Source organism: Sapajus apella, unplaced genomic scaffold, assembly GCF_009761245.1.
Source record: "Sapajus apella isolate SASKATOON/1434 unplaced genomic scaffold, GSC_monkey_1.0 scaffold52, whole genome shotgun sequence".
Taxonomy (NCBI): Eukaryota; Metazoa; Chordata; class Mammalia; order Primates; family Cebidae; genus Sapajus; species Sapajus apella.
Genome location: NW_022436992.1, coordinates 14,970,107 through 14,983,466, shown reverse-complemented (window position 1 = coordinate 14,983,466; position 13,360 = coordinate 14,970,107). Strand labels below are relative to the sequence as shown.

The following is a 13,360-nucleotide window of genomic DNA, read 5'->3' as shown; positions in this document are numbered from 1 at the left end:
ACAAAGAGATGGGTGCTATGCTGGGAGATAATCCACTTCTTTTTAACTTTCAGATATGAAATAATGTACTCTTGCTGGAGAGCAGATCCCTTGGATCGCCCCACCTTCTCAATGTTGAGGCTGCAGCTGGAAAAGCTCTTAGAGAGTTTACCCAGTGTTCGAGACCAAGCAGATGTCATTTACATCAACACACAGTGGCTGGAGAGCTCTGAGGGCCTGGCTGAGGGCTCTGCGCTTGCTCCGCTGGACTTGAACATTGACCCTGACTCTATAATTGCCTCCTGCACTCCCCACGCTGCCATCAGCGTGGTCACAGCAGAAATTCACGACAGCAAACCTCACGAAGAACGGTACATCCTGAATGGAGGCAGTGAGGAGTGGGAAGATCTGACTTCTGCCCCCTCTGCTGCAGTCACAGCGGAAAAGAGCAGTGTTTTTCCAGGGGAGAGACTTGTAAGGAATGGGGTCTCCTGGTCCCATTCAAGCACGCTGCCCTTGGGGAGCTCGCTGCCTGATGAACTATTGTTTGCCGACGACTCCTCAGAAAGCTCAGAAGTCCTGATGTGAGGAGAGATGAGAGGAGACATTCTAAAAATAAAGCCAATTCTTCTGCTGTAGGAGAATCCAATTGGACCTGATGTTTTCGGTATTTGTGTTCCTTACCAAGTAAAACTCCATGACCCCAAAGCACCAGATGAATGTTGTCAACTAAGCTATTATTAAAATACATAATATATATTTATTTAAAGAGAAAAAAATGTGTATATGGTGGAAAAAGACAAGGATATTATATTTTAATAAAACATTACTTATTTCATTTCACTTATTTGCATATCTTAAAATTAAGCTTCAGCTGTTCCTTGATATTAACATTTGTACAGAGTTGTTTTTAAATTATTTTCTTTTTCATGACTATTAAATGCAAAAATATTTGTGAAATGAAATGCCATATTTGACTTGGCTTCTGGTCTTGATGTATTTGATAAGAATGATTCATTTAATGTTTAAAGTTTCATAACTGATTAATTTTCTGATATGACTTCCTAATAAAATATGAATAAGGAAGGGTATGTTGAACTTACTTGAGCCTTGAAAGACAGCAGTCAGCCGCAGCCTTGCGGTTGCAAAGGAATTCGCTTAATGCCTGGCCCTTGGGCAAATTCTCTGACCATTCTTGGCATTGCTTTCTAGAGATAAGGAAAAACCACCCCAGGGTCCATAGATAAGGAACAAAAATTATTAAAGGGTTGAAAAATACAGTCTAAGTGGAAAGATTTTAAATCAGCTGCAGAAGGGAATCTGGCAGGTGAAGCACTTTTCTATTTGGTAGACGTAGCTCACAGGAGGCAGGTGTGGGCAGTGGGGCAGGGCACAGCTGAGCTCACGTCCTGGCTCTGCCACTTCGTAATGGCCATCGTTTGTAGAGTACTTGTTACGTTTCGGGCACTTTATGTGAACCATCCTATTTAATCTGTATGCCATTATAACATGGGTACAAATGCCATGGTCATGTATGAGCCAAGAAATCCAGGCTTAGAGAAATTGAATAACCTGCTTGTGGCCCACATCTAAACAGTGGAGGAGCCAGAATTTAGAACATCTGATTCTGGCTGGTTCTATGCATGCGATTTGGGGGTCATATTAGTCCATTCTTGCATTGCTATAAAGAAATACTTGGAACTGGGTAATTTATAAAGAAGTTTAATTGGCTCACAATTGTGCAGGTTGTACACGAAGCATGGTGCTGGCATCTGCTTGGCTTCTAGGGAGGCCTCAGGAAGCTTCCCATCAAGGCAGAAGGCAAAAGGGGAGCAGACGTGTCACATGCAGGAGCAGCAGCAAGAGGGAGGGGGGAGGTGCTACACACTTTTCAACAACCAGATCTCATGAAAACTCACTATCATGAGAACAGCATCAAAGGGCTGATGCTAATTCACGAGAAATCCACCCCCATGGTCCAGTCACCTCCTGCCAGACCCCACCTTCAACACTGGAGATTACAATTGAACTAGAAATTTGGGTGAGGACACAGATCCAAACCATGTTAGTAGTCTACTCCAGAGCTTCTCAACCTTTTTACTTAATTTAATAAACATATATCACTTACTCTGTGCCAGGCATGGCACTCATTTAACTTTCATAACAACCCTACCAGATAGGTACCACTATTATCTCCACTTCACAGATGGGCAGACTGAGGCAGGAAGCAACCAACTTACTCTGCTAGTAAGGGCAGTTGACTGATGCAATCAGTTGAGTTGTTGACTCCCCAGCCTTCAGGACAGCTGAGCAGGCCCAGAGCCACTAGCATCTTCAGGCCTGCTTACTCCCCACCAGTGAGCAGCCTTGCCCAGGCCTCCCACAGTCTTTGCGAATCAGAATCTATATGGGGTCCAATGGTGTGGCTCTCCCCCAGGTTCTGGTCCCAGCTGCCCACCCAGGCACCCAATCTCCAGGGTGAGCCAGCTCCTCTGTTACTGTGAAATGCTCCATATGAAATATTCTGGCTGGATGTGGGGATTCACACCTGTAATCCCAACACCAGGAGGCCAGGGCAGGAGGACTGCTTGTGTCCAGGAGTTCAACACCAGCCTGGGCAACATAGTGAGACCCTATCTCTACAAGAATAATATTAGCCAGAAATAATTGTGTGTGCTTAATAGTTCTAGCTACTCTGGAGGCTGAGGCAGGAGGATCACTTGAGCCCAGGAGTTTGAGGTTACAATGAGCTGTGAGTGTGACACTACACACTAGCCTGGGTGACAGAGTGAGACTATGTCTCTAAAAAAATAAACTAAAAAGAAAAAGTTCTGAGGGGTTGAAAGGAATCTGTAAAATGCCACCATTACATTTTATTAGTGAAAGAAAAGAGCTGTAGCTCTTATAAAGATAACTTATACTGTTGAAAATTTTTTAATGGTCATTAAAAAACAAACAAAAATTTTATCACCTGCTTGTAGAAACAGTTTCTTATTGATGGTAAGTAGCAAGAATTTGAAGAAATCATCATTAAAGTCTTGATCAGGACCTGATGGTGACTAGTTCAAACAAAAAAAACCCACCCCAATATAAAAAGGTATGCTCATATCTATGAGCTAAATAAGTAATTATAAACATTGAAAAATGTTATCTGGAAGTTTAATATAAACTTAATATTAAATATCTAACATACAGTACTTTGTATTTTATATTTCTAATTTTAACAGCATAATGTAAAAAATGTATAATGAATAGTTCAAATGCCCCACAACCCTCTAAATCCTGTCCAGTATTTTCCGTGTGGCCTAAGCAGGGCTGGGGAGCCGGGGCCAGTTCTGCCGCAGGAGAGCATAGAAAGCTGAGCCAGCTGCGGCTTCTGGCTTTTCTTGAGACGTCACGAAATTCATTTCTCTGTAGCAGAGAAATTCACTTCAGCACACAGCGTGATGCACCCAAGTGTTGGTTAAAAGTAGTGTGATGAATGAGAATGAAGCTGGGCTACCATTGCTCTGCACATTTAAATCTCTGTGCTGAGAACATTGGTGTTCTTCTTAGCCATATTTGAATGTTTGAAAATTTGGAAAGAACTAACTTTCAGATGATCCAATCATTGGCAAACTCTCATATTGTCTTCTGAGCATAAACTGAAAACAGCCTTTCAAATTCTCTTTCATAGAAACTCGAATTACTTTTGTAAGTGGCTCTTATAGGCAAAAACAGGGAGAGAGGAATCAGGAAGAAATAAGTCGGGTAATTGTCTTTTTCCCCCCCATTTATTTATTTTATTGCATTTTAGGTTTTGGGGTACATGTGAAGAACATGCAAGATTGTTGCATAGGTACACACATGGCAGTGTGATTTGCTGCCTTCCTCCCCATCACCTACATCTGGCATCTCTCCCCTTGCTATCTCTCCCCAGTCATCAGAGAAATGCAAATCAAAACTACATTGAGATACCATCTCATGCCAGTTAGAATGGCAATCATTAAAAAATCCAGAGGCAACAGATGCTGGAGAGGATGTGGAGAAATAGGAACACTTTTACACTGTTGGTGGGAGTGTAAATTAGTTCAACCACGTGGAAGACAGTGTGGCGATTCCTCAAGGACCTAGAAATAGAAATTCCATTTGACCCAGCAATCCCATTACTGGGTAATTGTCTTAACCAAGCTGGGGCTCAGGATCAGGAGGTTCAAAGGACAAGGAAACAGACGTGCGCCAGAAGCACTCGTGACCGGCACGTTGAGACTTGTCTTCCCTTGTAAGGATTTTCTTTCTTTTGTACTGTTTTTTTCCTTTCTCTTGCTTTTCTTAATTAGTAGAAAAGAGAATCCAGCATCAGGGCAACTCTTGAAAAAACAAAAAAGCCAAAGCACTCTTCATCGTGAGCCAAGCCACGTGGTCAGAGGTGGGCTGGATGGGAGCTCACCCTGCCAGATCTCCTTGGGCAATTGTGGGTGGTCACTTGACTTTCTTTGAGCCCCAGTTTTCTCAAATGTTCAGTAAAGATACCAGTGCCTTTTTCTGCAACACGCTATGTAAGAAGGGGAGGAGGCAAGGTCTTTGAAAGAATTTTATAATCACAAGAGGCTGTTCCCAATTTGCAGTATCATTTCTTTTATTTATTTATTTATTTATTTATTTATTTATTTTAAGACGGGGTTTCACCATGTTGGTCAGGCTGGTCCTGAACTCCCGACCTCAGGTGATCCGCCCGCCTTGGCCTCCAAAGTGCTTGGATTACAGGTGTGAGCCACCACTCCTGGCCAGCATCATTTCTTATGCAGTGCAAACCCAGCAACGTTTGTCATGTTAGAAATATTTTCAGGGGCCGGGCGCGGTGGCTCACGCCTGTAATCCCAACACTTTGGGAGGCCGAGGCGGGCAGATCACGAGGTCAAGAGATCCAGACCATCCTGGCCATGGTGAAACCCGGTATCTACTAAAACTACAAAAATTAGCCGGGCGTGATGGCACACGCCTGTGGTCCCAGCTACTCTGGAGGCTGAGGCAGAAGAATCGATTGAACCCAGGAGGTGGAGGTTACAGTGAGCTGAGATTGCGCCACTGCACTCCAGCCTGGCAACAGAGCAAGACTCTGTCTCAAAAAAAAAAAAAAAATAAGAAAGAAAAGAAAAAGAAATATTTTCAGCCAGGCATGGTGGCTCAGCCTGTAATCCCAACACTTTGGGTGGCCAAGGACAGAGGATTGCTTGAGCCCAGTAGTTGGGGGCCAGCCTGGGCAACATAGGGAGACCCTGTCTCTATAAAAAATAAAAAAGAAGTTAGCCAGGCATGGTGGCATGCAATTGTGGTCCCAGCTGCTCAGGAGGTTGAGATGGGAGGATCACTTGAGCTTCAAATGTCAAGGCTGCACTGAGCTGTAATCACACCACAGCACTCCAGACTGGGTGACAGAGCAAGACTCCATCTCAGAAAAAAGAAAAAGAAACATTTTCCCTGATTGTTCCATCAATTCCCTTCAAAATAAACAAACTCATTCATAATTTGAAAAGAGAAAAAGACAGTATTTCACCTTAGCCGGAAATACACAGTTGGGGAAGTTTAGAGTGAAGGAGGATGGTCCTCAGTCCTCACCTCAAACAGCTGTTGGGCTCAGGAGCTGGCAACTACCTTTCTCCTGTCTATCCTGGGGTTTAGCTGAGGATGATAAGAACTGCAGTGCGCCTCTCCCCAATATGTGGGTTATGACAAGCAGTGGTGACTTGCTTTATCAGGAGAATGTGGGGACATGCGGTGGGTCAGAATGCTATCCCTCTGTCTTCATGTCTGCCAGACCTAGCAGAGGTTCTCCACCTGGGAAATGGGCCAAACCACAGTCTCTTCTATTACAGAGCAGGCTGATTCTAGCCAGACCAGTCCTGATTCATGAAAGTCGAGACTTTTGTAACTTTTCCTGGTCAATGGCAAAAGCAAGTTGGAACTTCTGCTTAGTCCATGGGAAAGTAACTGACCCAATAACAAACTAGCTACAACAGCAACTTAACTTCTCTAAAGATGTTTGGTAACTTTGAGTGACAAATGAGAAAATGGGAAGTTTTATTTTCTTTAATAAGTGTTTCAGTAATGCACAATGTTCCTATTGTTAGATTTTGTTTTCCTTCTTTTAAAGCTCTATAATTACTTAATTTTTTGGTATTTAAATGCAATAATGCTGGGCATGGTGGCTCATGCCTGTAATCCCAGCACTTTGGAAGGCAGAGGTGGGAGGATTGCTTGAGCCCAGGAGTTCAAGACCAGCCTGGGCAACAATGTGCAATCTAATCTCTACAAAAAATACAAAAATTCCCAGCTACTCGGGAGGGTGAGGCAGGAGAATTGCTTGAATCCAGGAGGTGGAGGTTGCAGTGAGCCGAGATCGTGCCACTGCACTCTAGCCTGGCGCCTGGCGACAGAGCTAGACTCTGTCTCAAAAAAAAAAAATACAAAAATTAGCTGGGCATGGTGGCACATGCCTGCAGTCTCAGCAACTTCAGAGGCTGAGGTGGGAGAATCACTTGAGTCACAGGGGTCAAGTCTGTGGTGAGCCGTAATAATACCACTGCATTTCAGCCTGGGCACCAGAGACCCTGTCTCAAAATAAATAATGTAATAATTATTTCTAAAACTGTAACCTGCAGACCACTATTTTAGAATATTTTTACATACAATATTTCTGATTTAAATAGGATTCCATGTATAGATATATTAAAGATAAACTAGAGAATTATATATATTAACTCTTCCTACCCCTTAAGGACATGATAATTTTTAATTAATGGATTTATTGAAACTATGCACTTAAACATTCTAATGAAGAAAGTGTTTTTGAACAACAGTCATATGAGGTCACATATAACCCACTCATCCATTTGCAAATATTCACTGAGAGGAAGGCCCTGTTCTGGGAATTGGAATCTTGCAAAGAAGGGCAGTCTAGGCCTTGCTGTCTTGATAACAGTCCAAAAGAGGGAACAGGTGGCTTTACATGAATTCTTTGGTGGCTCACGCCTATAATCCAAGTACTTTGGAGGCCAAGGCAGGCAGATCACCTGAGGTCAGGAGTTCAAGACCAGCTTGACCAACATGGTGAAACCCCGTCTTTAAAAAAATAAAAATAAAAATAAATGAATTCTTTCTTTTAAAGAATATTCTTGGCCAGGCTTGGTGGCTCACGCCTGTAATCCAAGCACTTTGGAGGCCAAGGTGTGCGGATCACCTGAGGTTGGAGTTCAAGACCAGCCTGACCAACATGGTGAAACCCTGTCTTTATTAAAAATAAATAAATAAATAATATTCTTCAGAATACTCTGACTTGCACATTTTGTTGAAGTCCATTAATAGCATAGTGGCACAGAGCAGCCACGCCTGCAGATTTTATTTAGAGACTCTACAAGAAACTTCCGAACAAGAGACAGAATGCCTTTCCTGAAAGCCAGCTCCAAGGCCCTGCTCCATATGACTTAAAATAAAGGCCCATCAGCTGGGGTTTAAAAATCAAAATCCCATTCTATCACAAACAGTCTGAGCAGTTCAAGGGAATGCAGGCTGCTGATTTAACTCCACAAGTATTAATGGCTTGTTTTAACAAACATAGTTTCTCATCATAAAAATGTGTACTTTGCCAATTTTTTCATACGTACTTCATATTAGATTATCTCTAATGATCTATCTTCAAGTTTGCTGATTATTCTTCTATCAGCTCACAGCTACTATTGAGATCCTCAAGTGGGTTTTTCATTTCAGCTATTATACTTTTTCAACTCCAGAAATTCCATTCGGTTATTTTAATCCCTTCTATCTCTTAATTGATGTTCTCTGTTTAATTTTAAACTAAAAAATATAAAACATGGTGTTCTTTAGTTTTCTGAACATATTTACAAATAGATGCTTTTCTATAATGAAGTACAGTCATGTTTCACTTAGCGATAGGTATACATTCTAAGAAATGCATTGTTAGGCAATTCCATCATTGTGAGAACATCATAGAGTGTACTTGCACAAACCTAGACGGCAGAGCCAACTACACACTTAGCCTATTGCTCCTAGGCCTATTGCTCCTATACAAACCTGTGCAACATGTTACTCTACTGAATACTAAAGACAATTGTAACACAATGGCAAGTATTTACTATCCAAACATAGAAAAAGTAAAAATGCCGTGTTATAACCTTATCAGGACACAGTTGGATATGTGGTCTGTCTTTGGCCAAAACCTTGCTATGCAGCACCTGATTGTATTTATCTGCTAAGTCCAGTATCTAGGCCTCAGCAGAGACAGTTTCTATTGGCTTTTTCCCTCTATATGAGGTAACTTTCTTGTTTACTTCATGTTTTGTACGTTTTTGTTGAAACTAGATATTGCAGATCATAAATTTCAGAAACTGTGGATTCTGATGTACCCTTCTACCAGAGGTTATTATTGCTGTTTGTTTAGCAACTTGCCTGAATTAATTCTGTAGACTGTGTTTCTCCTGTAGTGTTTGAGCACTGATGTCTCTGCTCAATCGCTTTTTTAAAATTATGCTTTTTTAAATGTTTAAGCCTGACTTTCAACAAGGCACCCCTAGATCAGCATAGCTTAGTACTAAGCCAATTGATTGGTCAGATGTTGTGTTCAAACATCTTGAACCATCTTGATTTCACATTTTGCTTATGAATCTTTCTGTAGTTTGCAGAATATATTCCAAGTTTCTTGTTTACCCAGCAGTAAATAATTCAGTAAATGTAAATAGATTAATCATTCCAGTCAAAAGACAGAGATTGTCACTGCTAGACAAAAAGATATATATATCCTGAATATATAAAGAACACTTGCAACTCAACAACGAAAGGACAAATAACCCAATTTTAAAATGGGCAAATGATTCAAATATACATTTCTCCTAAGAAGGTTTATAAGTTGCCAATAAGCACGTGAAAAGATGCTCAACATCATTAGTCATTAGGGAAATTCAAGTTATAACCACAAAATACCACTTCACACCCACTGGGCTGGATATAATCTAAAAGACAGGCAACAACAAGGATTGGAAGGAGGCAGAATAGTTGGAACCCTCATTCATATAAACTGTTTATAATTCAGCATGAATAAGGGTTCCAATTATTCTAAATTACAAAATTTATATGTTGAAGCTCTGAACCCCAGCTGCATTTGTATTAGATGGGACCTCTAAATAAATAATTAAGGTTAAATGAGGTCATGAGGGTGGGGCTCCAATCTGATAAGATTCATTTCCTTAATAAGAAGAAACACCAAAGAGCTCAACTGCATTCTCTCTGCATGCATGCACAAAGAATAGGTCACGCGGCACACATTGAGAAGGTAGCCATCTGCAATCCAGGGAGAGAACCCTCTCACCAGACACCAACATTGCTGGCACCTCGATCTTAGACTTTCGGTCTCCAGAACTGCAAGAAAATAAATTTCTGTTGTTTATACCACCTAGTCTATGGTATTTTATTAAGGCAGCTGATGAAAATGTAAAATGGTACAGCTGCTTTGCAAAACAGTTTGGCAGTTCCTCAAAAAATTAAACATAGAATTACCATATGACCCAGCAATTCCACTGTTAGTTACACAGCTAAAAGAATTGAAGCATGTCTTTAAGTAAAAACCTGTATGCAAATGTTCATAGCAGCACTATTCACAATATTCAAAAGATGGAAAGGAACTAAATGTTCATCAACAGATGAATGGATAAACAAAATGTGGTATTTATGTATAATGGAATATTACTTAGCCTTAAAGAGGAAGGAAATTCTGACACATGCTACAACATGAATGAACCTTGAAGATAGTATGCTAAGTGAAAGAAGCCAGTCAGAAAAGAGTAAATATTGTATGATTCCATTTATATGAGGTTTGCAGAGTAATTAGAGTCATAGAGACAGCAGATTGGTGACTGCCAGGGGCTTTGGGGACAAGGGAATGGGTGGTTAGTGTTTAATGAGTATAGAGTTTTAGCTAGGGAAGATGAAAAAGTTCTGGAGATGGACAGTGGTAATAGTTGCACAACAATGTGAATGTCCTTAATGCTATAAAACTGTACACTTGCTGGACGCAGTGGCTCACGCCTGTAATCACAGCACTTTGGGAGGCCGAGACGGGTGGATCACGAGGTCAAGAGATCGAGACCATCCTGGTCAACATGGTGAAACCCCGTCTCTACTAAAAATACAAAAATTAGCTGGGCATGGTGGCGCACGCCTGTAGCCCCAGCTACTCAGGAGGCTGAGGCAGGAGAATTGCTTGAACCCAGGAGGCAGAGGTTGCTGTGAGTCGAGATCGCGCCATTGCACTCCAGCCTGGGTAACAAGAGCAAAACTCTGTCTCAAAAAAAAAAAACTGTACACTTAAAAATGTCTAAAACTGCCAGGTACAGTGGCTCACACCTATAATCCAAGCACTTTGGGAGGCCAAGGCAGGCAGATCAAGAGGTCAGGAGTTCAAGGTCAGCCTGACCAACCTGGTGAAACCTCGTCTCTACTAAAAATACAAAAATTAGCCAGGTGTGGTGGCACACACCTGTAATCCCAGCTACTCAGGAGGCTGAGGCAGGAAAATCACTTGAACCCAGGAGGTGGAGGTTGTAGTGAACCAAGATAGCACCACTGCACTTCAACCTGGGCAACAGAGTGAGACCCTATCTCAAAAAGAAAAAAAAAGGCTAAAATGGTAAATTTTATGTTGGGTATATTTTATCACAAATAAAAAAAGTGAATTTTATGGTATGTGTGAATTATATTTTAAGTCATTGTAAAAAATAATGAATGACACCAAACAAATAGCACAAAGGGGTGAAGAACCCACATGATTATCTCACTAAACAAAGAAAAAATATCTATAAAAATCAACATTCATTCATAATAAAACCTCTGACAAAACTAAATATACATGTTTCGACAGAGTTCCCTTAATGCTAGGAGCTGAAACAAACAAATAAAACTCTAAATAAACAACAACAAAGAGAGAGAAGCAAAAAATACAAAACCAAAAACCAACCACCTCTCCCAATCTTTGCAAGTTAGCTCTATGCTAGGATGCACCTTCAGCACTTAGGGAGGCTAACCCTGAGCCTAGGGTCAGCCTTAAGTAAAAACTTGATATCTTTTCAAGTCTTTTCTGAGCATGGATTTTGCCTGTGTGTGTATGTGGCTTTCTAAATTCCTTGGTATACACTGCTGCTTTTGCATGTCCTAATTTCCCAAAAAATCTCACCCCAGATTCTCCTTTAGGCCTTTGATGGTCTATTGTACATCTCTACCCATAATCTCTTGGATGCCTTAGGTATCCAAGGGTCTGTAGTCACCTTGCATTTTTATGAGTAATACCCACCACTTTTCTTCCTGAGTTCCAAGTTAGGGAAAACAGAGAGGAGCACCTTGTGTTCATCTTTCAGATATCCTGTAGAGAGGTTAGAACAGGTGTACATAATAATTTGTAAATAAAGTCTGCTTTGCCCCCTCTGCTTTGAGAGAGAGAACTGAGAATCCAACTTCTGCAGTTTCAAGACCAAGACTGCCACTGCAGCAGTGAGTGGGGGTAGGGGGTGTTAGGCAAAAGTAAAATCACTACGAAACTTTTCAACCACTTTGATGATTTTTTTTTTCTTTTCTTTTTTCTTTTTCTTTCTTTCTTTTTTTTTTTTTTTGAGACAGAGTCTTGCTCTGTCACTCGGGATGGAGTGCAGTGGCACGATCTCGGCTCACTCCAGCCTAGCCGCCTCCTGGGTTCAAGAAATTCTCCTGCCACAGCCTCTTGAGTAGCTGGGATTACAGGTGCCTACCACCATGCCCAGCTCATTTTTGCTTTTTTAGTAAAGACAGGGTTTCACCATGATGGTCAGACTGGTCTCTAACACCTGACCTCAGGTGATCCATCCACCTTGGCCTCCCAAAGTGCTGGGATTACAGGCATGAGCCACTGCGCCCAGCCTTGCTTTTCTTTTTTTAAAATGAGATAGGGTCTCACTATGTTGACCAGGCTAGTCTCGAATCCTGGCCTCAAGTCATTCTCCCATCTTGGCCTCCCAAAGTGCTAGGATTACAGGCATGAGCCACCATGCCCAGCCAAGATGTCTTTTTCTTGATTGGGCATTTTTGGTTGCTATTAACATTGGGTTGTTTTCCAGAGCACCAACAAAGGTGGTTCAGACAGTCAATGTTCTGAAGTGAGGAACAAAACCTTAGAGTTTTCTAGTCTGCCATTTTGTTGACATCACTATTTCCTTTGTTTTAGAAGATATTTCTGTTGGGTATAGAATTCTAGGTTGATGGAATTTTTAATATCAATGCTTTAAAGATGTCCCCACACTATCTTTTTTTTTTTTTTTTTTTTTAAAAAAATGTAGCTCTGTCACCCAGGCTAGAGTGCAATGGCACAGTCTTGGCTCACTGCAACCTCTGCCTCCCGACTTCAAGTGATTCTCAGGTCTCAGCCTCCCAAGTAGCTGGGATTACAGGCATGTGTCACCATACCTGGCTAATTTTTGTAGTTTTGGTAAAGACAGGATTTCACCATGTTGGCCAGGCTGGTCTCAAACTCCTGGCCTCACATAACCCCTTGCTTCGGCCTTCCAAAGTGCTGGTATTACAGGCATGAGCCATTGTGCCTGGTACCCTACTGTCTTCTTGGCTTACATTGTTTCTAACGGATGACATTGATGTCATCCTTCTCTTTTTTTTCCTTTGTACCAAACGTGTCTTTTTTCCCCCCTCTGACTGCTTTTAGGAGTTTCTCTTTTCACTGATTTGTAGAATTTGCTTCTGATGTGCCTTGATATAGTTTTCTTCATGTTTCTTTTGCTTAGCTTTAATTGAACCTCTTGGATCTATGGGTTTATTGTTTCATTAAGTTTGGGAACATTTTAACCATTCTTCTTCAAATATTTTTCTATTTCTCCACTCTTTTTTGGATCCAATTACATATCTATTAGACCATTTGAATACTCACTAATAGTCTGTTAATTTTTTTTTTTTTTAAGACGGGGCTTCACAATGTTGGTCAGGCTGGTCTTGAACTCCCCATCTCAGGTGATCCGCCCGCCTTGGCCTCCAAAGTGCTTGGATTACAGGCGAGAGCCACCACGTCCAGGCTTAGTCTGCTAATTTTTTAAGTTTTTCCCCAAGATTTTGGTTATTTTCTATCCTTATGTCTTTAGTTTCATTAATCTTATCTTCTGCAGTAGACAGTCTGCTATATTAAGCCTATTCAGTATATTTATTTCAAGCATTGCATTTTTCATCTTCAGAAATTTGGGGCCAGGCATGGTAGCTCATGTCTGTAATCCCAGCACGTTGGGAGGCCAAGGCGGGCGGATCATGAGATCAGGAGATGGAAGCTATCCTGGCTAACACAGTTAAAACCCGTCTCTACTAA

At 41.3% G+C, this 13,360-nt stretch overlaps 1 protein-coding gene across 2 annotated transcripts in view; it reads left to right on the top strand.

Annotated features, from left to right (window-relative positions):
* Nucleotides 1-1,070, top strand: part of MERTK (MER proto-oncogene, tyrosine kinase) — a 136,137-nt gene extending 135,067 nt beyond the window's left edge. For both annotated transcript variants that reach the window (XM_032243685.1, XM_032243686.1), the window contains exon 19: nucleotides 54-1,070. In XM_032243685.1, coding sequence (XP_032099576.1) covers nucleotides 54-567 — 514 coding nt within the window. In that variant the 3' untranslated portion in view covers nucleotides 568-1,070. The remainder of the gene's footprint in view (nucleotides 1-53) is intronic.
* The last annotated feature ends 12,290 nt before the right edge of the window (nucleotides 1,071-13,360 follow it).